A 24,641-nucleotide genomic window follows, 5' to 3' on the forward strand; every position below is an offset into this window, starting at 1 on the left:
GCTACTCATTGCTAAATCATCTGAACGCAGATATTAATATCTAAAAATTAAATCCAAGATCAAAAGTAAGATTTACAGACATGCCTAAGATTACTTGATTTGTGTGCTTTTATTTTAAGAAAGCAACCATATTTAGAAATGAGACGGTGCTCCAGCGCGTCGCTATGAGCCGAAAATTCATGCAGACCGTCAAAAAGCGTAAAGTGGAATACTTGGGTCATGTGCTGCGGCATGACAGGTACAAGTTACTTCAGTTGATAATTATGGGCAAGAATGAAGGCAAGAGACGCGCTGGACGTAGGAAAAAGTCGTGGCTACGTAATATTAGGGAGTGGACGGGGATTAGGTCAGCAGAGGAACTGTTTCGCCTTGCGCTTGACAGAATCAAATATTCCGATTTAGCGGCCAACCTTCAAGACTGAAGAGGCACTAGAAGAAGAAGAAACCATAATTACTAAGTTGGTAAATCGTAGGTTTTGCGTGTAAAGGATTCACCATAGTTAGGGTTAGATTGGAATATCGTATAAATCACCATCATTTATAATTTTTATTAAATTCTTTTCCATGTTAACTTTAACTGTGTTAATTTTCACGTTCATCTGTTCGAGAAATTTCCTTAAGACTACTTTTTTGTTATAATTACTATTCATATATTGTGTACATTTAATATTCAATTTTGGTATGAAAATCATCATTAGTTTGTAATGAAGTCGATCAATTCTACATTAGGCTACAGTCTAGATCATTTTGTAATACAAATGTATTATGATTGCGTTTAGAATTTAACCTTCTTTATACTTCACTACACGCTGTTCTGTGCATATATTTATAAGTTTGGAGCAGTTTCTACCATTTTGGAATTTATAAAATGTATTCCAACATTATCAAAGCTTTGTTTGTTCTTTATCTCTATATAAGTGACGTTTGCGTAAGTAAAACAAAAAAGTATCAAAATACTAAAAATCGTACAACAATTAAGTATTTCCTCTAAGCTTAACTTTTGTGTGCACTTAAGAAACACCTCTGCCAAATATTAATATTTATATGTTCTGAGTGATTGTTACGTAATAGAAGCCAACTGTTATCTAGTTAAATAATTCCTTTTGAATTGTAGAGCTTGAAAGTGACATTCGAAAGAGCGTACATCACCTTCTTCAATCCAAAGTACGTGGAATATGCGTATGTAAACGTGACGCGATACTCCAGGCGGGGCGACTACTACGGGAATATTGAATACAAGGCTAGATATTCCACAACAAATAACGTCACGGTATGTACTAACGTCAAATCATTCAATAGTAATAGAGTCCGCAGCAGGAATAACTGCTAGACGATTCGCCCGTTCGACTTGTATCGATCGACCACGATAACAGAAGACAGACGTGATGTGAAAGTAATTCTGCGTGTCGTGAATGACTGTTGCAAAGTCAAATTCTCTCTTCCTACCCTTTTGAATAATTAGATTTAATTGGGGAGAAGACGCATTGGAAAGGGAAATGGTTTTTCCTGTGATACTATCGCTGCTAAATTGACGCTTAAATGTTGATTCAATTGCAACATAACCGTATAGCTTCTCATTCGCAGATCCACATTTACTTCTACGAGGAAATACGCAACCAATACAAGCGGTCGTTCATCGAGTTCCACCACAAGATCTGCGACTTCCTCACGAAGGATCCGTACATCGGCGCGGTTGCGGCTAATCTGGGACTCGACAAATGCCCCGTCCGCAATGTAAGAAACGCCTGTCCCGAAATGAAAAAGGGCCTTTTTTTGGTATCGGGTTCGGAAATCTTCGTAAGATACCTTGCCTTTTGGAGAGACAAGGTTATGGAGATTCCTACTAAAACATCCTCGGTGGCCAACTTAAATGCGACTACGAGGTTCCGGAATCTCAAATGGAACGCAGCGAACGAAAGAAAAGTTAGGGCTTTACCTACCTAATACATCTCGTATTAAATCTCTTAAAACATGCAACTCTTTTCGTCGCATTGGCTGATATGTTTTACGCATTTCCTCTTTCACATCCATACTTTATTCGGTCTTCTTAATATTTTCTTCCAGGGCATACACAGATTACTAAACGTGACAACTAATTACGACAACTTTCTGAATGTCTTCCCGTTTACAAAGGGTCGCATTGACTTCTGGTTTAACTGCAGTGATACAGGCGAGGGTGTAACCGGCGCCACCGCTTTTGTCGCATTTAAAAACGAATTCAAGAGGAAACAAGGACAAAGAAAATATTAATTTCTAACTGCTATATCTAATAACCTTAAAAACAATATTGTAAACCTTGTTATGTGATGTACTGGTTAGATATTGTAAAGAGTATTTGTTAAAATAAAGAGTATTTCGCATTTAAAAAAATACTTCATTACCTAACTTCAAATTCAGAATTTGTCAATATTTCTTGAAAACAACAATATATTTTATATACCTTTTATATTATTTTAATTTTATAATTTTATTTTATAAATATAAATGTAAAAATTGATGAATCTCGCCGGTTGTTGTCTGAACTAGTTATTTACGGGCAAGTTTTTTTTGTGTTAAATTACAGTAATTTTACTCATATTATAAATACGAATATTTAGATGGATGGATGTTTGTTTGAAGGTATTTCCGGAACTTCTGATCGAATCTCACTAAATTTTGGTATAGATGTAGAACGTAGTCTGGAAGAACACATAGGCTACTTAACTTTTTTTTAATTTCGTACGGACGGAGTCGCGGGCGACAGCTAGTATATAATAGATTTTTTTTTAATTATTTTTCTTATATTGTCTCATATTCATTAGTCTTATAGTTTATTAGTTCTTTACTAAGAAAATGTGTTTTGTAGATAAACAATGTCCCTGGTCAATGCAGTTCACATTGCTAAAACAACAAAATTATTACTCACCTGTAAGCCTGCTGTAAGTTATAAACTTATTATTTTTTAAATGGTAGTCTAAATAAAAAATGAACCATTAATAAGATATCAAAATTAACAAGAATACCCTATGACGTAATATAATAATATATAATATTTTGTAACTGGGCAATGTATTCTTCTTTGAAACGAAATAATAAAAAAGGAACCTACTAAAACTAAACTAAACTAAAAATATACATAATTTTAGATTAAAGGATATCTTATAACAAGGGTTAGTTCGTCGCGAGCGGAGTCTTTTCTGTCAGGATGTAACGCAAATTTTCTTGAAGCGCAGTACGTCGACTGGGTGAAGAAAAATCCAGTTGATTCCGTAAGTAAACCGCTCATCGATATATTTTAATCCTCATATTCATTATTTGACAGACTTTATATTTTAACTTTACATACGACATAAGTTTGTACCCTTCTTCTTCTTCTTCTCAGCCATGAGACGCCCACTGCTGGGCATAGGCCTCCCCCAAAGATCGCCACGATGACCGGTCTTGTGCCACCCGCATCCAGGACTTTGTACTCTAGCAGTAGTTAAAGTAATATTTAACATATTTCAGTCTTGGGATTGTTTCTATGAAAGTCTAAACGCGAACGAATTGAAAATTGAAGACATTGAAGATGAATTCACACCAAAAAGTGGTGATTATTTATTTTTTCTTTTTAATAATAAAAGAGATAAAAGGATTATCTCTTTTATTTACCTATACTCTTGTTCCCAAACAATGAATGAAATACCAAAATCTTATATATTATATAAATTCTCGTGTCACAATTTTTGTTCCCATACTCCTCCGAAACGGCTTGAACGATTCTCATGAAATTTTGTGAGCATATTGAGTAGGTCTGAGAATCTGCCAACATCTATTTTTATTCCCGCGCGGCCGGAGTCGCGGGCGACAGCTAGTATATTATAATACTTTAGTATTTCCAATGATTATCTATAATAACATTGTAAAACCTTGTTTAGGTGAACAAAGTTGTAAGAAAGTCGATCCCAAGGATACGATAAAGCTGCACCTGGCCGTGCAACATTTGATTCGAGGCTTCCAGGTGAATTTGCAACATGAACATGGCCTAATTTTACTTAGCATAACGCTAAAGAGCTAAACCACGCTATTGTAGCCAAACGCATCTGCTATTCCTATTCCTAAGAAAATATTTTTACCATTTCTTTCTAATACTACATCGCAATCCTAAAGTTTATATTGAGATATTTTCTACCAGGACTAAAAGTAGATGAAATTCTTTTGATCATATCTTGTATTTAGATCCGCGGACATCTGCTGGCTCAGACGGACCCGCTAAACATGGCAATTGCCGCCCACTGGATCATGCGCGCCAAGAACCAGCGCATGAAAGTCGCGGGCGACATCATGGCCTACTTCGAGGCCAAGTTCGTAGCTAGAGAGCTGGGAACCGTTCTTAGTATGTGTTACTTAACACGTTCCATGGGATTTTAGTGCCAAACCGATTTACTAGTTTGTCGAGTTCATATATTTCATCCTTAAAATATTAGATTTAGTTTTATCAATATTTTTAAAGTTGTCAGAAGATAACAAATGTGTATTTAATTTTTATTAAGGTACATAATTTGTTATGTTTTTAGCTGACGCTCATATGAATATGAAATTTGAACTTCCTCCAATGTGCTATTTGGGAGGAAAGGAGCATGAATTGACATTGAGGTAATCATTATCATTACCTAAGTACTTGTTAATAACTAAGTACGAATACATATTTTTTAATTTAAGAAAAAGAAACAATCAATGTTTTTTTTAATCGTTTAGTGGACGATCATCACATTTTTTTTATACCAATCTTCGAAAGTACCATATTGAGTTCGGCCGTTAAATAGGCTCTGAAATGAGGTCTGTATTGTTTAGCGAGATAAAGAGGCGTCTGGAGAATGTGTATTGCGGACCAATCGGCGTAGAGTACATGCACGTGCACGACATGGACAGCCTCCAGTTCGTGCGCGAGAACCTCGAGACGCCTGGCATCATGGAGAAGACGCCCGAGCATAAGAAGCTTATACTGCGCAGACTCACTAAGGCTGTCTTGTAAGACTCAAATTATTAGATACTGTAAAACGAGTTCCCGTCTAGTTGCTTCCTCTAGTCTAGCCCATACGTATCAGGCACGTGCCTGTAATAGTTAAAAGTTTGCCATTTCATTGCTTTTTCCTTATTAGTCATAGGAGGATACGCACAGAAATAGGATATTTCTCCTGTCCATGCATTTACCCTGCCAAATCCTCCAGTAGATTTTAGTACGTTTCCCCTGAAAATAGTTTAATTGAACGATCGAAAATGTGCCAATGATGTAGCTAATAATAAACAAAAATTTTTTTCGGTAGCCTTGAGAAATATTTCGCGACGAAATGGCCAGCAGAGAAGCGGTTCGGGTTGGAGGGTGGCGAGAGCCTGATCGTGATGCTGGAAGAGATCGTGGACACTGCCACAGAGCTCGGAGTCGAGTCCATCGTCATGGGCATGCCGCACAGAGGTTAAATTCTTTACATTTGTTACATGAAACAACGAAATAACACAATGCGAGGTTTGATGATACGTCTAAATGTCAAGTCGAGAAGAAATGCTGTTATGTGTGGGGCCATTAGAAAATGTTAAAAAGCATTTTATTGATGTAACAGGTCGCCTGAACGTACTGATCAACGTATGTCGGAAGCAGCTTACTGACATCTTTGCTCACTTCAGGCCAATGGAGCCCAAGGAAGTGGTAAGTTTTAGTGATACTTAAGCTGTTGTCAGTTAAAAATAACAAAAATCTCGGAACGACAACTGTTATCTATGTGCGTAGGGTTCGGGCGATATCAAATACCATCTGGGCACGTACATCCACCGCTTCATCCGGCGCACAAACCGGTACATCAAGGTGTCGATGAGCTGCAACCCCTCACATCTGGAGGTGGTGACACCTGTGGTCACTGGCAAGGCGCTCGCCGAGCAGCACTGGACCGGGGACAAGAATGGTGATAAGGTATTGTACGCTATGTTACAATGCTGGCCATACTGTCTCGAGTAAGAAGAGTCGACCTTTTTGCTGTGTTTAGGTGATGGCAATAATAATGCATGGGGACGCGGCGTTCGCGGGCCAGGGCGTTGTGTACGAGACGGCGCATATCGGCCAGTTGCCGCATTTCACGACTCACGGCTGTGTTCATATCGTCGTCAACAACCAGATCGGCTACACGACCGACCCTAGATTCGCCAGGAGTTCACCCTACTGCACGGGTACGTATCGAACTCAACAGCCAAGTTTACATTATTATTACAATTCTTTTTGTCTTCATATATTTTAGTTGATTATTGAATCAGTTGATTATATCAAAGTATCAGGGAAGATCTTAAACGGCATGTTTACGTTGTCCAGACGTGGCGAAGTGCGTCGATGCGCCAGTGTTCCACGTGAACGGCGACGACCCGGAAGCGGTGGCCCACGTGGCCATGCTCGCCATAAAGTACCGCTGCCGCTTCAAGAAGGACGTCATCCTCGACCTTGTGTGCTACCGTCGCTTCGGTCACAGCGAGGAGGACGAGCCCATGTTCACGCAGCCCTTCATGTACAAGAAGATCAAGCAAATGCCAACGGGTACATTGTCAATGTTTTATAAAGACCCGTTTTCTTGCACGATTTGCCGCTCACAATTCTAATGTATTACATTTTTCGAAACGAGTAGGAAAAAAATATTTGGCTGTTTAACATTTCACAGGCATGGTTGCGAACAGATTGTCACTAAGTGAGAAAAGTTTGAATAATGAAATCTTTTACTCCATTTATCCAAGTTGTAGGTGAGAGTTATATATGTATTGCAACAGTGGACAAGCTGTACGCGGAGAAGGTGAAGGCAGAAGGCGTGGTGACGGACGCCGACATCAAGCAATGGGAGAAGGAGTACACGGACACGCTCAATAAGCACTTCGAGCTCGCCAAAAAGATCACCAAGCTCAGTATAATGGACTGGATCGATACGCCCTGGACTGGATTCTTTGAAGCGAGAGATCCTAAAAAGGTAATCCTAATCTTATTAACAAAGTTATGGACAAATGCCATTTGGATGTTTTTGAAACAAGGATTTTTCCATCCATATAAAATGAGAATAAGTAAAAAAATACGAATTGAGATAATATGAGATTTTAAAGTCGGCTAAAAAATGAAGAAAATTACATTACAGATTGAGGAAACCGGAGTATGTGAGGCATCTATAATGACAATCGCGAATCACTTCTGTAAGCCGCCGGAGCCGTGGGCATTCGAAACACACAAAGGAATTAACAAGATTTTGCAAAATCGAGAGAAAATGGTATGCATTGAAATGACTAAGTACCGCATTCAGAATCATTAAGTTTAATATCCTTTTTTGTTAATTTAGTCTGAGAAATGTACAAGGATATTTATTATAAGCCCTCTAATGCCAATTGAGGTCTCTGAGTGCGGCAATAAGTTATCTAACATAACCTCAAAATCTGTAACCTAACTTGTTAGTTCGGTGCCTTCTCGTTTAAAAAGTGTTAGGAGTAGGAATTGTGATACAGGTGAAAGAAGGCGTCGCGGACTGGGCGATGGGCGAGGCGCTGGCATACGGCTCTCTGTTGCGGGACAACATACACATTCGGCTCACCGGCGAGGACGTGGAGCGCGGCACTATGGCGCACAGGTAACACTGCCGCGACCTTCCTCTGATGAAATGACCAAACAAAAATATATCGGTAGCTCTATTGACGTGTGTTTTGCAGACATCACGTGTACCACCACCAGGGCGTAGATGGCGCCACCTACCGCGTGCTGGACACCATATACCCGGACCAGGCCAAGTACTCGTTACACAACAGCTCACTATCAGAATTTGGTTAGTTTCCAAATTCGAATATTTCCAAAAACATTTAATAAAAAATCGCCCTTTATGCTTCACAGATAACTACTTTCTTTTATTTCGTAAAAATTTAAAAGTTATGCTATCCGTGTTTAGTTTAAATTTAATTTGCATCTTTTAATACTTAACTCTGTTTTTCTGCAGGAATTTCTAATTTCTAACCCATTTTTTATTGCCATTATTTCTCAAGTTTCTTGCCCCACTGTCTGCCAGGTATCCTCGGCTTCGAGACCGGCTACTCGTACTACAGCCCACACCAGCTGTCTATCTGGGAGGCGCAGTATGGCGACTTCGCGGACACCGCGCAGCCCGTCTTCGACACCTTCACCAGCAACGGCGAGAGCAAATGGATCTGCCAGTCGGCGCTCGTCGTCGCCCTGCCACACGGCATCGACGGCGCGGTGAGACACACAATCTACATTGTATACAAAGAAGAGAAATTGTGCATGACACTAACCAGTCTTTAGACCTAGGAACTGGATACTTACTGAATTATGCAACGTATCAAGTCGAATTAATAAAAAGTTACTACTTATATATTTAGCTTAATTTGTTTGCAGTCGTTTTGTTGCTTAAAGTAATAATTAAGTAGTAATAATTGTTGATCCCCAGGGTCCGGAGCACTCGTCGGCGCGCGTGGAGCGCTATCTGACAATGTGCGATGATCACGACGACCAGGTGCCCGATCTCGACGACAAGGATATGGCCTGTTAGTATCGTCATTGAAACCACAATGTGCTTTTCGTTCACGAAATATACAACAAGCATTATACATTTATTTTTATTTATTTATTTACATGTTTCTACTTTGCATTTTGACAGTGAAACAGCTGAAGGTGGCTAACTGGATAGTGTGTAACGTGACCAATCCGGCGAACTATTTCCACCTGATGCGGCGCCAGATCGCGCTGCCTTTCCGCAAGCCGCTGATCCTTTTCACACCGAAGGTCGGCCTCAAACACCCATACTACAGGTCGCCCTTCAAGGATTTCTATCCCGGCACGTGCTTCCGAAGGTAAGTTATTGAAATGAACTTGTAGAATTAATTACACTAGTTCGTATAATTAATTGGTTCAAACAATTTAGTAACTAAGTGAAGAAGTTAGTGTAGACTTCGATATCTATTAGTTGTTGTATTTTAGGGCAATACCAGAAGACGGTCCGGCATCGAAGAATCCGTCTAACGTTAAGAAGTTAATCTTCTGTTCTGGGAAAGTGGCGATCACGATCACAGAGCTAAGAAAAGAGAAGAAACTAGACGATAAGATAGCGATGTGCCGGATTGAGCAGTTGTACCCGTTCCCTTACGATATCGTGCTGAAGGAGTTCTGCAAATACCCGAAGGCTACGGTAGCTTTCTGCCAGGAGGAGCACAGGAACCAAGGGCCCTGGCTCTACTGTAAAGTCAGGATGGAGAACTTGTTTGGGAAAAAGATTGAGTAAGCATTTATTTTTGTAGCTGTCGACTGAGCTTTATTTGCCCTTGGTATTTGTTACCTTATGATGTTATGATTGTTTTCTTCTAACGGTATATCTTAGGAATTTAAGGATGCAAAATATTAAAACTATCTTTTAGAATTTTCTCACTGGTAGTTGAAAATAACCGTCCAAATTTATATTACTTTTTGGTATATTTACAATATACATTTTTTACAGATGCATCGCGCGGCCGCCCAGCTCTGCATCAGCGACGGGAATCAAGTGGCTACATCAAAAGGAGTTGAAAGCCTTGAAAGAAGCCATTATCAAAATCTAGACTTTTGTGCACTGCATTTGATACAGTTTTATCAAATTGTAACGATTATATTGTATGTACACAATCATATGGTTGTTTCCTAAACATGTTAAAATGTTCCCAAGTTGAATGTTAATTAAAACGAAATTATAAAATGTGAAAAATTTATTTATGCATTTTCTTTTACAATAATTGATTTTTTTTGTGTCACTTTATAATGGATTTTTTAACTAATAACATACCATTTTATATCACGAACATAAATGTTGAGCTATTCGCCGCAAATTAACTCGCAAACCAAGATAACGGCGAAATATAAAAATATAGAAAATTACGAGAGGTTGGCATTAGGCATAATATCTTCCAAAAATACTGTACAATAAATAATTAAAAATACTGAATTAAAAAAAAATATTAAAATGCATTTAACTTTCAGTCTATTAAGCTTAAACTATTTGTATGTAAATAAAAAATTATTCGTAAAAGTTTCCTAGCCATGGGAAAAAAGGTCATTAAATTTCAACTAAAAGGCATCGTAAAAGCGTGATGCATATCAAAAATATATAATTTATATTTGATTGTTAAAATGTATACATATAGTATATCAGTTTGATCACAATGCAACTATGTTGCTTCTATTGACAATAGCTATTTTAAAAATATATTTACGTTAAGGTCACTGACCTCTATAAAAGTGGCATAAGCCGTCGTATTTTGTGCCGATTTGCTTTTCGCCATCTTGGCGCTGATGGTAGCGGTTTGTAGCGGTGGTGAGGATAAGAACTAATAATAGATATAGACAACGTAGCATAAGCTGCAATTTCGAAGCAATAATCTACCCATTTATAGAAATCAGTGTCAAAAACACATACAACATAAAAATGTATAATATTTTGTAAATTACAAATAAAATAAAACAAAATCGTGCACAAAGGAACTGTCACCGGAAATATCAATGACATTTGAGGTTATGTAATACCCTGCAATTTCAAATAAATTGCAGGCCAGTGTTGCTATTGTTGTACCATTATTAACTTACACGTAACACTAATTAACCTTTTAATCAGCCTTCTTCGCCTTCGCCTTAACTTTTTCTTTGACGGCGCGTTTGGATGGATAGATGACGAACAACGCTAGCTGAATGGAGCATAGAATTACAGCGACTACATTTTGAATCTGGAATAAAATGAAACCTCTTTTGAACTGTGGAACATTACCAGCCAGTAAGTCAAAAGTTACACGAATATTCGCTATGCAGAAAATGCAAATCACCTCAATATAGAAAAAACGATCATCGTTATCTTATCGTAAAAAAATATCTTACACGTTATGAATTATGGTTAACACTTTTAAATTACGTATTTAGCAGCTAAAGGACAAAACGTAATATGTAACTTTATTTCTCGAAGTATTTATTAAGGGTCCGTCACATATAGAAACTTAGAAAATAAAACAAATCATGTACTTTTTAAGTAACTATTTGATTAAAATATTGACTGTAAAAATTATCTAAATCCGATAAATTCATAGCAACTTCATCATCCAGCTATGGGTCTTCTTTCTCTATCTTTCACACAACTTGCATATCTTCCTTCTCACTCATGTAACAAAATATGTGAAGCGACCTTACTTTTGATTCCCATCAAATTGTCAATACAAAATATCGTCAGTTTATGTGACTTTTTGTGTGAATACTTACAATGAGGAACTTGTTCTTCAAGATGATGCCGTAGAGCAGCCACATAAATGTGACGATTGCTCCAGAGAATATGATGGGGAACGGCAGGCCCTCGGTGCTCTGGTTCTTTATTATTTCCCTCTGGAAAACAAAAAGAGCGATATAACGGTGAATCTCCACTGTCCTAACATCAGTATTGCCATCCCTGTTATTGTCTTTGTGAAAAACAGAGATAACTACAATGTACAAATATGTAAAACATTAATACTTAGAATCATTTGGCGCGAATTGCGCGCTTTCGTTACAAAGTCAAGTGTCAGATTAGTGAGGGGACATAAACGTTGACATTTTATTAAGACTAGTGCTGCGCCGGTAAACCGGCACAGTGTCGGCTTTTCTTCCTAACAGTGTATGACAGTTAAAATAACGCTAATTTATTTCATATTTTTCTAATTAATAGTATCATGATAAATGATTACGTGATTTAATTTTGTAATTATAATACAACAATTAGTATCAATGAATGAATGTAGCGGTTTTAAATTGCATATCTCATTGAGTTACTATATCAGTTTAATAAATTAATCGATATTTGATGATTTGTTATCAAAGAAAATTACATATAGATGATGCCAACAAATAATTATGAAACGATAACGGTACCAACAATACACACAATCTCAAAAATAAGTTGTTAATTGCCTACATCATTTTTATTTTTATCTATCACATATCTTAGATTAAAATGTCTGGATGATGTTGAAGTACGAATATAGATAAATAACAATTCAAGTGTCTGTATGTAATATAAAACGTCAGCAATATGCATTATATACACAAATAAAAAAAAGTTTGCGATCACTAGCAAACATTTATATATTTTTAAAGTTAATCCAGTAAAATATTATACGCAAATGGATTAAGAAAAAAAAAACAAAATCTTATACCTGATATAGAATTTTTTTTATAATTTCTGTCTGTGTGTCCAGGAATATTCGAAGCGTCAATAGCCTAATCGTAAATTGTGCCGATTTTCGATAACGTAGTCGGGGGTTCGGACCCTGTCATTCAACTATTGTCGTAAACCATGTCCTAGCATAAGCATAGTGGGGATGTACAAGAAATATTAGTGAATAGTAGTGGAGCCTACGTTACGATCAAAAGATACAAAATAATATTCACGACATACTTACTCTGCTGGCACATCGACCCAAAGTGGGTCTTGGCCTCCGACATATCCACCACATAGCATAGTAAATATTTGAATGTAATAAAAAAATATAAAATAAGATACGTAACTCACCAAGCCAAACAAGGGTGATGCAATCAAGTAGAACATAAAAGCGGTGATAATAGTCCCGAATCTGTTCTCAACGAGCTTAGGATCTTCAATCTCAGCGTATCCCAGTAGTGCGACCGTGAAGGCACCCGCTACACCGATCTTAGCCCACACCTTGATCTTCTCAGAGGTGTAATGGAAGTAGACCAGCACATAGACAATGTTCAACGCCAAACCGACCAGGTTTACTTGGATCATTTTGTCATCGCGTAGTATGTAACCGTATTTCAAGTTGAGCAAGCTCCTGTTGACAATATTGTTTGATGATGGAAGAGCTACGGTGATATACATGGGCGTCGTAAGAGGAGTGTAGGGAACAGTATGTGGACACTAGGTGACCTGCTTGCTCATTTGTCACATTATTGCGAAAATATACAAATTAGTATACAACAGTATACACTAACATGATAAATTACGCTCATTATTCTACTGATTGCAAAATAGCTGGCAACACTTGTGACGTCAATTGAAATTAACGAAACCAGCAAAATGGCAGCAAAAATCGTCGATTCCGCTAAGTTTTGTGCAAGGTCATAACCTCGTAAACATTTTGAGAATTCAACTTATATCTTTATATAATTACAAATAAAACGAAATATTGTTATAGATATATTCATAAACTACATTAGCCCAACATAGAATTTACTGCTCCACTCAGAATTCTTTAATGATTTCTCTAAGTCTACATTTAATCTGGTCATTCTGAGTAAAACAGGTCACACATACGTTGGTCAGGTACACGTTTGTAAGGTTACTCACATAACAACACCTCCGAGGAAGGGGGCTATGGTGATCCCTCTGGTGTTGCCCTGTTTGTACACGTCGTAACAAATGAAGGAGCCGGAGAACATCTGCCCTATGGTGACGATGGCTGCCACGGTGCCCACCAACTCCTTGTACGGCTGGAGTACATCGGATAGCATCTCCATCTTGATAACTGTAACAATCGTGTATTTCTTTGAACCTCTTGGTTCAAAGTAGACCTGGTGAGGTTTTACTACGGCGGAAATAAATTTCCTAGTTCAAGACGACATGTAACGGAGGGTTCACCAAAAGCAGTTCAATTTTTAAATGTATTCACGTTAATAAATAATATTTGGAAATCTCTGAGGTTTTTGTGAAGGGCTTTATGATTATGAAAACGAACCGTGTTTCTGACTTGCTTGCAATCGAATGACTTGAATTGTTCAGAATCCTGTTCAAGTAACGAACGTTAACTAGCGTGGTCAATTAATGGTTGTTCAAATTAATTTAATGAAAGATGTTATTAAAGAAAATGTAGTTACATTTGTTTTAGAATCATTAGCTAAGGTTTCCGAAACCAAAATCCCTGTACAATACATACCGTCTCATTATCTTTGACAAGAGATAACAATATATGGTTTATACAGGACAACGACAGTTTGCCTATTTTTTTTTCTGCCACAAATGAGTTAAACAACACTTAGAACCTTGTATTTGTTTCGGTTTTATATTTTATGTATACACGGCGATAAAATTAATGTTTAAATAATTATTCACCGAATATTTAATTACAAAAACGATGGTAATAAAAAAAGATCGAGGGCAAATTTTCTTTTAACAACATCGAAAATCCATACATTAATTTTAACGTCGCTCTAAATATACGACCTTGTTATCTTACTTTGTACTTAGTCACAATTGAAGCGAAAAAGAAAATTAACGATCCATAAATTACGAGTTTCAAAGAGCACTCTATGCTCACGTTCAAACGATAAAATAGTTTCCAATTTCCACTGCCAAAGCTCCCTGACAAAAACATACTGTCATCCCTTTCATTCTCTATCAGAAAAACTGTGATAGCAATACATTTAACATTCACGTGGAACGTTCGAACGTAGAATACAGCTCAATGACTTCTCGCAATCACATTGGCCGGACTACATAAGAAATCGGTCATTTAACGAGATACACTAGACCGTCCCCAAACAATCACATCCTAGTCTTCAATTGAAATAAATAGACTTAAATTGATACATGTGCGTCATGTACACACCCATTAAATAGTATTACGTCATACTTTAGCATCGTAATAAATGGTATTGTTTCGCGCGTAATTTAGCTAATGCATGTAATCATTGTTTACCGCCAAAATTGGACAATGGCGGCCATCTTTGGTTTGGTTTGATTCAATCATAATCATCGGGATAATAATGATACAAATTATTATTTGTAATTTATTAATTATTATCTGTAAGTAACAAATAACCCTGTGTCTTTAATTAGTTATATAAAAAAATCTTAAACGACATGTAAAATCCTGTAAGACATGTTTCTAATAACCTCCTGTTCAAACAATCTTATTTTTCAGCTAGGTCGACAACAGATAAGATTCGGATTCCATAACACATACTGCATTATCACCGGGCCATTGTGAATGTCGCCTGTTTGTAATTTGTCTAGGCAAACAATAAAGATTTGGGTTCAGATTTTTTTTAAATACATTAACAGGTGCAGCTAGTTTTTCTAACAAAGTTTCAGAAGTAGAAACCCACGCTTACATAAGGAAACAATAAGGATAATAAAGTTCCTTGGTGTCTCCAAAACATCATAGTATTGTGTGCATTCGCTATTGCTACTTCCTCACCCGTACACAAGGCGATACAGAGAACATTTTAATATTTTACGTTTGAACACAGTAAAAACTAATTACATAGTTTAACTTATCAAAAAATCCAAATAAAATCAAACTGGTTTCTTGACTAATCCCACCCAGTTAAAAATTTTCTAGTATTATATTAATTTAGAAATAAATTATTCAAGCCATTGCAGCACACATGTTTCCGATGTCAGTTTAAAAATAAAATCTTTAAGATGTATTATAACTAGCTCACTGCCCACACGAGCGGATTGTACGAACGACTTAAAAGAAATCTACGGTTCTTTTTACATAATTACAAGGCTTTTTCTTCAGAAACAACTGCAAAATCAAAAAAATTTGCAAAGCTGAAACCGGTACATACTTATAACTGTGCCCCGTAACACAACTAATGTATATGTTTAAAAAAAATTAAAAAGAAAAAATTCTTCAATAAGAGAGTTTACTGAATCCAAGGAAACAAAATCTACAGCTTTATAAGAAAGCAATTATATGTAATAATCCTCTCTTATAAAAAGCTGGTCAATTACACAGAGCACTAAGATGCGCATCAATAAAAACGTCGCTCGTGTGGTTAGGCTCTAACATTTTTATATCGAAGTTTATGTTAATAATTATAAAAACTCAACGGCGAGTTGTTGAGACTATCTTGAATTATTAAATAAGTGCTATATAATTTGTAATTGTGTTTATTTAACTCTAATATGCTATGTTTGGTCATTGTATACTAAAAGAATCAGTTACAATAGATTTGTATAGTTTGAATGCACAAAGGGTTAACAATTAGAAAATGTCAAGAAGGTTGCGAGGAATAAGCTAAAAGTACAGACTGACAAACAGTTTGCATGTTCCCAATGCATTGCTAAATCACTGGACAGATTACAACAAAATTATGCGAGGGTGATGGAAGAATACTAGAGAAGGTTTGTGCACTATAAAATTTAAAATTAAATTGTGTAATAAAATTGTTGGTTGCACTATAATATTTTTTTAAATCATTTTGGTTATTTAAATTTATTAATTTTTTTTGACTGCTATTACAAGCTTTACAGTTATCTAATAAAAAAAACTATGCTACACTATCAGAATGATTAAAATGTGAGTAATTAACCTTGAAGTCACACTTTCCTTTATTGAACTTGTTTAGTAGCAAGGTAACAATTAGTTTAAAAAATGTAAGAGAGATTATATAAGGTTTTATACTCTTGGTATAAAAACTATTTGTGTCATTTTTTAAACTTGAAATTATTGAGATATTTATCTTAGTTTAAGCTTAGTTCAAATTAGAAAAGTGGTTATGAAAAACTAAAAAATCAGTTCTAAGAAAGCAAAACTTGATTAGTAAATAGCTATAAAATAAAACTTTAAATTCTAATTCATTTGTTAACATAGTCAACTAAAGCTTGAATCTCACATAACAGTGACATGACATAAAAAATATTATTGCATCATATTAAAAAGTAAATAAACACAGATACATAAATGTGTTTTCTTATTGGTATATAACAGGTTTTACAGAAAATATAAATTACCTGCCTAGGATTAATTTAAGGTTATTAATATGTCTAACAGACTAGTATTAATATACCACGTTAGATAGTAACAAGATAATAGTATATAGTTAGATAATTATGATTAGAACATGGAAATCAGACCTTTATAGATTCAGATTAAATTTCAATTGAAATGGTTAAGTTACTCAGAAATAAAAAAGACGGCCTATTTATTTGTCAGTTATCACTTAAAGACTTACAGTTCACTAAACAGCGCCTTTTTCACAAAGAATTAAACTTAATAAAAATAACTTATAAAGTAAAACCTTGCGGTTTTACCGATGTAAAATAATACACCTTTAAACTGTAAAGTTTACTTTGGAACTGAAACCGATGACAGCTTTTGACAGTGACATGGACAACGACAAGTGACAACTGGATGCCATGTTCATTTGACACACAAAAAGTTACCAGCTCTTGCCTGACGTTGTCCAAGGATTTGATATTTAAAAAACAAGATTCTACTACAAGCTGTGGACAAAGTAAAGATTTTTTCTTTTAATCTGTGGTTGTAGTTGACATTTAGCAATTTTTCAGTTTTTCTCAATTTTTCACGATTTCAAACATTTTCAGGCATCTCAATCTATTTTAAGACGAATGACTGATAAGGGTTTCCCTGAATTCTTGATTTCACCAGCTTCTTCCACGTTATGATTTTATATGAGCGTAAAATAGAACAAGAAAGACTATTCCATGAATAGTGCATAGACTGCAGTGGTGGACTTATAGGGACAATAAAATAATATGCAATGGACAAACAAGAGTTGGAGCGGACGATGGGTGTACGGGGTGCTGTTGTTAATGATATGTGCATTAGCAGCTGCACAGGATATCGGTAATCCATACGAGATTTTAGGCGTCCACCGCAGAGCTACGCTGCCCGAAATTCGCAAGGCTTACAGACAGTTGGCGAAAGAATGGTAAGTTTTAAAATAAAAATATGCATCTTATTAGCGTCCTTTGTCATAAATTAACTCATTAAAAAATCACCCAAATGGTTCCTCTCCCCATAGTGAATAACTCTTAAAGTGGGAAATTTCTATTGAATATTTTTATTTTGTTTTGCATTGTATTACTTCAGAGCTAAAATAGGTCTGCATTTCGACTATAGTTTGATTTATCTATCTAATGGTGTAAGATTTTCTTGCATTCATAGGAAACATAATGAGTTCAAATTGTCAATTTTTGTAGAAACTTTAAAAATAAAGAATTACAAATTGCATTACAGTATTATGAATACATGATATAACAATTTATGTACTTTGCTACTTGTACAGTATCTATATTTATATGTCCTAATTACAGTACTAATTACTTAAACAATTGTACAGGCTTTATCATACAATTAGTTAAAAACTAGATAAACTCTTACTTAATATGTCAAACAAATACAAGCATCAATGCATGTTATTATGTTGCTCTCAATATAAATAACTTTACAGGCATCCAGATAAAAATGAAGACCCAAATGCGGAATCACGCTTTGTTGAAATCAAGCAGGCATATGAACTGCTATCTGACATGGAACGGCGGCAGGCATATGACCTTTATGGTATAACCAATGAAGATGAACATATGTACAAACAACGACATGATTACAGCCAATATGCAAGGTTTAGGTAAGAGATCCATTGGGCTATAACTTTGTGCTATGTGTTAAAAACAAACAAAGTTTAATCTTATATACAATGTAAAGAGAAGAATGTTTAAGTGGAATTGTATCAATAATAAATATATGATTAATCATTTATATAAGCATAGTCCAATTGATGAATCACAAATTTTTACATAGATAGTCACCATAAACATGATTGTTACAGCAATGACCCGTTCGAGGAATTCTTTGGCACGCACTTCCGAACACAAGACCAAGATATTACACTGTTCCACAAATTGTCTGTCACAGCACGGTGAGTTCATTATTATGTATTATATAGATATAAGTAGTAGATAAGTCTTTTTCTTATGTTATATAAGTATTGTGATAAAAGCTTACAAGTGCATAACTTAATGAGATTTCTAAAATCTACAAAATTATGTATAAGTTCATTATATAAAAATTATTTACAATGATATGTCCACTTTCCATCTAGCTTACCAATAATAAAATGAATAAAAATTTCTATTTATCAAATCTTTCCAGACATTTTGAGAACCACATTATGGAGAAAAGTGTACACACACCAGCATTAGTTCTCTTCTATACGGACTGGTGCTTTGACTGTGTTCGTTCCGCTGCAGCTTGGAGAAGGCTGGTGGAAGCGCTGCAGCCATTGGGTATCACCCTGGCTACAGTTCACGCAGGACATGAGGCAGCTTTGGCTCGACGTGTAGGCGTACACGGAGTGCCATGTCTCACTTTTGTTATTGATAAACAAGTCTACATTTATAAGGAAAGTTTGGGATCTATGCCCAAGATATTGGGTAAGTTATAACATATAACTGTCGCCCGCGACTTCGTTCGCGCAGAATCAAAGTAATAACATGATTAGTAGCCTATGTGTTCTTCAAGACTATGTTCCACATCTAGGCCAAATTTCAATGAAATCCATACAGCCGTTTTGGAAATACCTTCAAACAAACATCCATCCATCTAAACATTTGCATATATAATATTATAATAATAAGATAGTTAAATCTAAATTCTAGTATTTTTTTGTGAGTTTGTGAGAATTTGTGGTGAAATTGCAGAGTTCGTCCGTTGGAAGTTCCCATACAAGTTGGTGGTGAATTTAAACGACTATAATGTAGACGCGTTTGTAAGCGATTTCGAGGACAACCGCGTGAAAGCACTCATCTTCGAGGAGCGGCCCAACATCCGACTGAGATATCTTATCACCGCTTTCCATTATAGAGAGAGGGTGTCATTTGCGTACGTATTTATCCAATTTATTGTTAAATTCATCAAGCATCTCTAAATACTGATGAAATCGTCAAGTAATGTTATACCTTGCATTTTAAAATAAATTTAACTTTTACTGGGAATGTCTTGTCGGATTCCCAGTTTCGTGGACATGACGTCGCGGGAGAGTGGGAACGTTACGTCACGGTTCAAGGCGCAGCGCAATGTAGACAACATGGTGCTGCTGAAGGAGGATAGCGCGGTGCCGGCCGCCAGCGTCAGCACCGCGGAGATACCTACACAGACGTTGCGTCAGCTTATCGACGCCAACAGGCTGCTCACCCTGCCGCGGCTCTCCTCGCAGGTACACCTAGACAAAAGTAAACTAACAATAGCTCAGCTCAGTAATATGATTTATCGTTGGTTTCTGAGACCGAAATCTTTGTATAAAACACATGTAAGTTTAACAAGTAAGTTTTATACAGGGATTTTGGACTTTGAACTAAAGGTCACTTATCAATGGTCATAGTTGTATAAATGTAGTTAAATTATTGATTACATTATTATGATAACAAAACTTTGTTATGGTATGGTGTCGAAGTATGTTTCCAGTTGGAATATAATTTCAGAGTGTGCTAGAAGCTGCGTGCCCGGTGGAGTGGCGCGCGGCGCGGCGGCGGCTGTGCTGTGTGGCGCTGGGTCCGCGCGGCGTGGCGCTGGAGGAGCTGCGCGCGCTGGCTCGCGACGCGCCCGACCGGCTGCGCTACGCGTACGTCTACACGCACGCACAGCCTGACTTCGTGCGCGCACTCGCCAACGGCTCCGGTCAGTGTTGCCATACTCAAATACATCAATATTCTTTTTTTATCGTGTACTTCTCCGTAAAGGTATAAAAGACAACAGCAGGAAATATTTAAATATTCTTCTATAATTTATACAGGTATAGATATATCGGAGATGGAGCACCGTATCGTAGTGATCTGGAGACGGGAGCCGACTCGCATCCAGTACGAGTGGCTGAACGAGACGTGGCCGACGTGTGCGGCGTGCGGCGCGGGGGGTGCGGCCGGTGCGGGGGGCGACGGGTACGAGGCGACACGATACCAGCAGAGGCTCAACGACACCAAGAGAGCACTGGATAATCTCATCAAGCGACTACTCAAGCCCACCGAGATGATGGCATACGAGACACATGTACAGGTACGACATAAATGTTCTACTTTAAATAGACCTCATTATGAAAATAATCCAACATGATTGTAATCCAAGCTTGAATTTGGGAGGATGAAAAAAAAATTGGAGTTATAAAAAACTGACAAGTCAAAGCATATAAACGGCGAAATACAAAATAATAAATTGTTAATAAAAATGCATAATATGTACAGGAGCTGGTTGACGAGGCGGCGCGCGGGGCGGCGTGGCGCGCGCTGGCCCGGCTGTGCGAGTGGGCGGAGCGCGCGGCGCTGGCGCTGCGCACGCACCACGCCCTCTCCGCACTCTCCGTGCTCGCTACTGTCGCTGTCGTGCTCGCCGCCGGATATCTCATGGCCTATCTCATGTATAACACATCACCATACATCTTTTCAAATATCTTAGCAGCTCAAGGTCCTTGGCACTACACTGAGCCCCCTCGCACGAAGTTAAGAGCCGCCAAGATATCTGAAAATTTCTACACTGATCTTAAACCCAGCGCTTTTTAATCTGATTAGACACCCCCTAAGGGGTCAACAATTCAGTAACTAAATTTCCGCAATTTAATATTTTTTCCTTGTCAAAAATTGCCAAGTCACACATAATTTCAGTGGTGGACCATTGCGTGGTTTATTCGATGCCCACTCCCTTGTGTTTAAGGCTCGTGTATAAAAACTAAAACAACACTATTTTTAGGCGTGTTAACATATTTAATTTGTGCTGTTAATATTCCAGACGTTTGGAAGAAGAATCCGTACAGAAGCAGAAAGAAGAACGAAGACGACAAAACGGCGGCAGCAAGAAAGTAATGAACGAGCCTTCACTAGAACTGAGGCTGCATGAGCTGCGAGCTGAGAAGTACAATGGTCTGGTGCGGTAAGTAATTTATTACAGGAAACGTATTCAAGTAAACGTACTCAAATATTAAAAACTGGCATCATTAGAGATATAATTTATTTGTTAGGTATGCTATAACTCGTTTCCAACCTTCATAAATTCTAATCAATATTTTAACGAGATGGGTCACATGTAAGTGGTTCGGGCTTAGAAAGTCTAGGAAGTCTAGGGCTAGTTTTTTTTTCTTGTAGTTTTTTGAAATTTCCCTATGAATATTGTGTAATAATGTATTTATATGGGTTACAAGTTTAATGAAGCCCGGCTGCCGCACGATCGTGGTGCTGGTGGACCTGCAGAGCCGTGTGCAGCTGCTCTCTAAGTTCCACAAGATCGTGTGGCCATATCGCAAGTACGTATACAAATATATTGCTATATGTATACTATTAAATATATGTAGTTGATGTTTGTTCCAACATGCAAACATTGTGGTGTTGTGCAAGGAATAAGACGCTGGTGTTCGCGTACCTGTGCGTGGAGCGCAACGTGGAGTGGTTCCGGCGCGTGCTGCAGCTGTCGCTGGGCGGCGGCGAGCTGCGGGTCAACGCGCGCAACTGTGTCGGCACCGTGCTCGCCCTCAACCCGCACCGCAAGTACTTCTGCATCTACCACGCCAAGCATCCGGAGTGCGCCAAGCCGCACAAGGTTAGCCGACCCATACACACCCCATACACACCCCATACAACAACCTCACATCAACATCAACAGAATGACTGAACGAATGATTAATAAAAAGTGAAAGTGAATCTAATTAGTAAATAACTTGACGTGAATGTATAAAAGGTGATTAAAGTAGTTTTGAAAGAAAATTGGACAATTATTTCTATTTTTTATTTCAATGTTCCTGAATCAGTGAATAATTTGTGTGTCGATTCAGCGCATGAGCCGCATGACGCGCTCGCTGGGTGGCTGGGCGGCGGACCCTGAGGCAGGAGCCTTCATCGGCTTCCACACCGAGCCCGACTCCTCCTCTGACGAGGCGCCCGACCCACCTGTATTACTGCAAGGTACCCATACACAATCACATACATTTGTTACAGCAACTTACTATCGATACTAAATGGCCAATTTGACCATATACGACTTTATTCCACCTTTCTTTTGATTAATTTTGAACTTTCTAAGGTTAAACCTAGATTGTCATAAGGTGTTTCTATGGTCTAAACCACATAAGACTAGAATTTATTTCTACGTTTAGTTATTCTAATCCCAAATATTTCTAGAAAATCTCCTAGACGGTCTCCCGAACTGGTTGGACCGACTGTTCGAGGGCAGCACCCACCGCTACTACATCAACTACTGGCCCGACATGACCTCCAAGTGAGGACCAGCTGCGCAGCCAACACCTGGCTGATGATGGAACTTGTATCAGCTCAAAAGCTGATCATCTTGGGTATGTTACACTTTATTCTCGTTAACCGGTATTTAATAGCATAGATTAATTAAATGTTGTATATGGCAACTATTTTTCTTTGTCTATGGTGTACTCTAGCGGAATATCTATGGTTTGTATAATCTGGTTATTTGATATTTGTATATTGGTTTGTTAAGTGTATACGGTTTTCTCTTTTTTTATTATATGAAGGGTTTGTAACGTGACATATTTTTGTCCTATAAATAATTTATGCCAAAGATTTAAATACATAGTTAACGATGTGTAGTCAATATGTTCTTTGTCAAAATGTGTTTTTATTGTACTTTTATGTTAATAACGATAAAAGTGGAAAATGTTGTCTTGTCATTTTTATTGTTTTATATTAATTACACATTTATTTCGTTCAAAAACATTACAATATTTATAACAAACAAAAAGAGAAAAAAATCAAACAAATTACAATTAAGCGTTGCAATGCAGAACGTCCAGATCAAAGATCAAAAGGTCAGGGACAAAAGCACTAATATTCTGCAAAAGCCTTTACGCCCTCAGTACGTTAGTTACAGCAATTGTTAACATAAATGAAGTATTACCTACTACTGAATATTCCATTCGCAATTTGAAGCGTCAATAGCCTAATGGTTAAGGGTAGGGATTTCCGACCACGAGGTGGGGGTTCGAATCCCGCCATTCGACTATTGTCGTAAACCATATCCTAGCACAAGCCTACAGCTTAGTTGAAATGGTTAAAGAAATATTAGTAAATTTACAAAAAAATCTGCTAATAATTTTATAAAAAAAAGGCGGGCTAATGTTTCAAGGGTAAATTTGATATACTTACTTAATCCGATACCTCTAATAACGCACTCTTTAATAAAATATATTTAAATGTTAGTGCATGTATTTAAATCTTTGACTTTTGTTATAATTTTTGTGTAAAATGTTATATATTTAATGTATCTTTGTATTATCTGTTTTATTACTAATATTGCAATAATATATTTAATTTATGGTAACGTGTGGTCCAAGTATCATTTAAATTGTAATTCACAATTAAGGTACTGCACATTTTTTTTCCAACAATAACACATTCAATGCCACCGAGCTGCTCTATTCGAGACTCTATTTTCTAAATGACATTTTGGATTGTATATGACAACACTGAGAAAATTTATTTTAACAAAATTCTCTGGAGGCTTTATTCGCCTCACTAATGTGCTCTGGATTAGGTATCTACAGGTTACTAGCTTTCGACCACGACTCTGTCCGCTCTTAATTAAAAATAAAATAGTGGCCGATGACCTACTGAATATGCATAAAAAGTTTTATAAAAATCGGTCAATCCGTTTCGGAGGAGTATTGTAACTAACATTGTGACACGAGAATTTATATAAAAGATGTAACTGTGATCGTGGCATTGAATGTGTTAAGAGGATTGTCTATGGTTTCAGTTTTTGTAAACCGTCTTTGATATCTTTAATACTACAAATTAATTAGAAAAATGCACTTATTCTATCTCTTAGTATCGGAAATATATTAATTAGTTCGATTCTTAAATGATATACTGTAGATTTGACTCTAAAAGATCAAGTAA

At 37.0% G+C, this 24,641-nt stretch overlaps 4 protein-coding genes across 6 annotated transcripts; 3 read left to right on the forward strand and 1 right to left on the reverse strand.

Annotated features, from left to right (window-relative positions):
- Positions 1–677: 677 nt before the first annotated feature.
- Positions 678–2,312, forward strand: LOC106128304 (uncharacterized). Its single transcript, XM_013326619.1, has 2 exons — positions 678–1,734; positions 2,065–2,312. Exons 1-2 carry the CDS (start codon positions 1,540–1,542, stop codon positions 2,248–2,250), a joined length of 381 nt encoding a protein of 126 aa, XP_013182073.1. The 5' UTR covers positions 678–1,539; the 3' UTR covers positions 2,251–2,312.
- Positions 2,313–2,418: 106 nt separating this feature from the next.
- LOC106128475 (2-oxoglutarate dehydrogenase, mitochondrial) lies at positions 2,419–9,723 on the forward strand. The gene is made up of 22 exons (XM_013326874.1): positions 2,419–2,536; positions 2,846–2,918; positions 3,126–3,248; positions 3,487–3,568; positions 3,897–3,979; positions 4,198–4,354; positions 4,536–4,614; positions 4,813–4,989; positions 5,286–5,434; positions 5,580–5,665; positions 5,747–5,926; positions 6,000–6,180; positions 6,320–6,538; positions 6,766–6,959; positions 7,122–7,250; positions 7,483–7,604; positions 7,684–7,796; positions 8,034–8,221; positions 8,433–8,529; positions 8,643–8,835; positions 8,963–9,259; positions 9,477–9,723. The coding sequence occupies exons 2-22, from the start codon at positions 2,853–2,855 to the stop codon at positions 9,574–9,576; spliced, it is 3,015 nt and encodes a 1,004-aa protein (XP_013182328.1). The 5' UTR covers positions 2,419–2,536; positions 2,846–2,852; the 3' UTR covers positions 9,577–9,723.
- Positions 9,724–10,164: 441 nt separating this feature from the next.
- Positions 10,165–17,087, reverse strand: LOC106128476 (sugar transporter SWEET1). Of its 3 annotated transcripts, none has more exons than XM_013326878.1 (5): positions 13,720–13,812; positions 13,332–13,509; positions 12,537–12,816; positions 11,255–11,374; positions 10,165–10,731 (listed from the first exon to the last, which is right to left on the reverse strand). In XM_013326878.1, exons 2-5 carry the CDS (start codon positions 13,499–13,501, stop codon positions 10,615–10,617), a joined length of 687 nt encoding a protein of 228 aa, XP_013182332.1. In that variant the 5' UTR covers positions 13,502–13,509; positions 13,720–13,812; the 3' UTR covers positions 10,165–10,614. The 3 variants fall into 3 exon arrangements, with proteins under 3 accessions (XP_013182332.1, XP_013182331.1, XP_013182330.1); XM_013326877.1 differs by having other exon boundaries at positions 10,166–10,731; positions 13,332–13,511; positions 13,698–13,786; XM_013326876.1 differs by lacking the exon at positions 13,720–13,812 and adding an exon at positions 16,946–17,087 and having other exon boundaries at positions 10,172–10,731.
- A 179-nt stretch (positions 17,088–17,266) lies between these two features.
- l(3)80Fg (dnaJ homolog subfamily C member 16 l(3)80Fg) lies at positions 17,267–23,457 on the forward strand. Its single transcript, XM_013326803.1, has 14 exons — positions 17,267–17,665; positions 18,188–18,364; positions 18,566–18,655; positions 18,889–19,169; positions 19,437–19,617; positions 19,750–19,951; positions 20,217–20,412; positions 20,528–20,787; positions 20,973–21,145; positions 21,514–21,654; positions 21,923–22,024; positions 22,116–22,317; positions 22,550–22,679; positions 22,896–23,457. Exons 1-14 carry the CDS (start codon positions 17,490–17,492, stop codon positions 22,994–22,996), a joined length of 2,412 nt encoding a protein of 803 aa, XP_013182257.1. The 5' UTR covers positions 17,267–17,489; the 3' UTR covers positions 22,997–23,457.
- Positions 23,458–24,641: the final 1,184 nt, after the last annotated feature.

The sequence above is a fragment of the Papilio xuthus genome, unplaced genomic scaffold (genome assembly GCF_000836235.2).
Source record: "Papilio xuthus unplaced genomic scaffold, Pxut_1.1 DF828780.1, whole genome shotgun sequence".
NCBI lineage: Eukaryota > Metazoa > Arthropoda > Insecta > Lepidoptera > Papilionidae > Papilio > Papilio xuthus.

What these genes read in the sequence shown, in the direction of transcription:
- LOC106128304 (XM_013326619.1), top strand. Translation starts at nt 1,540, where the DNA reads ATGTTGATTCAATTGCAACATAACCGTATAGCTTCTCATTCGCAGATC. An exon ending in ACAAATGCCCCGTCCGCAAT is followed by an intron (nt 1,735 to 2,064) that starts GTAAGAAACGCC and finishes ATTTTCTTCCAG; the next exon opens with GGCATACACAGATTACTAAA.
- LOC106128475 (XM_013326874.1), top strand. Translation starts at nt 2,853, where the DNA reads ATGTCCCTGGTCAATGCAGTTCACATTGCTAAAACAACAAAATTATTA. An exon ending in CAATGGAGCCCAAGGAAGTG is followed by an intron (nt 5,666 to 5,746) that starts GTAAGTTTTAGT and finishes CTATGTGCGTAG; the next exon opens with GGTTCGGGCGATATCAAATA. An exon ending in CAGCTCACTATCAGAATTTG is followed by an intron (nt 7,797 to 8,033) that starts GTTAGTTTCCAA and finishes ACTGTCTGCCAG; the next exon opens with GTATCCTCGGCTTCGAGACC.
- LOC106128476 (XM_013326878.1), bottom strand. Translation starts at nt 13,501, where the DNA reads ATGGAGATGCTATCCGATGTACTCCAGCCGTACAAGGAGTTGGTGGGC. An exon ending in TTCCTCGGAGGTGTTGTTAT is followed by an intron (nt 12,817 to 13,331) that starts GTGAGTAACCTT and finishes TATTGTCAACAG; the next exon opens with GAGCTTGCTCAACTTGAAAT. An exon ending in TGAAGAACAAGTTCCTCATT is followed by an intron (nt 10,732 to 11,254) that starts GTAAGTATTCAC and finishes ATTTTATTCCAG; the next exon opens with ATTCAAAATGTAGTCGCTGT.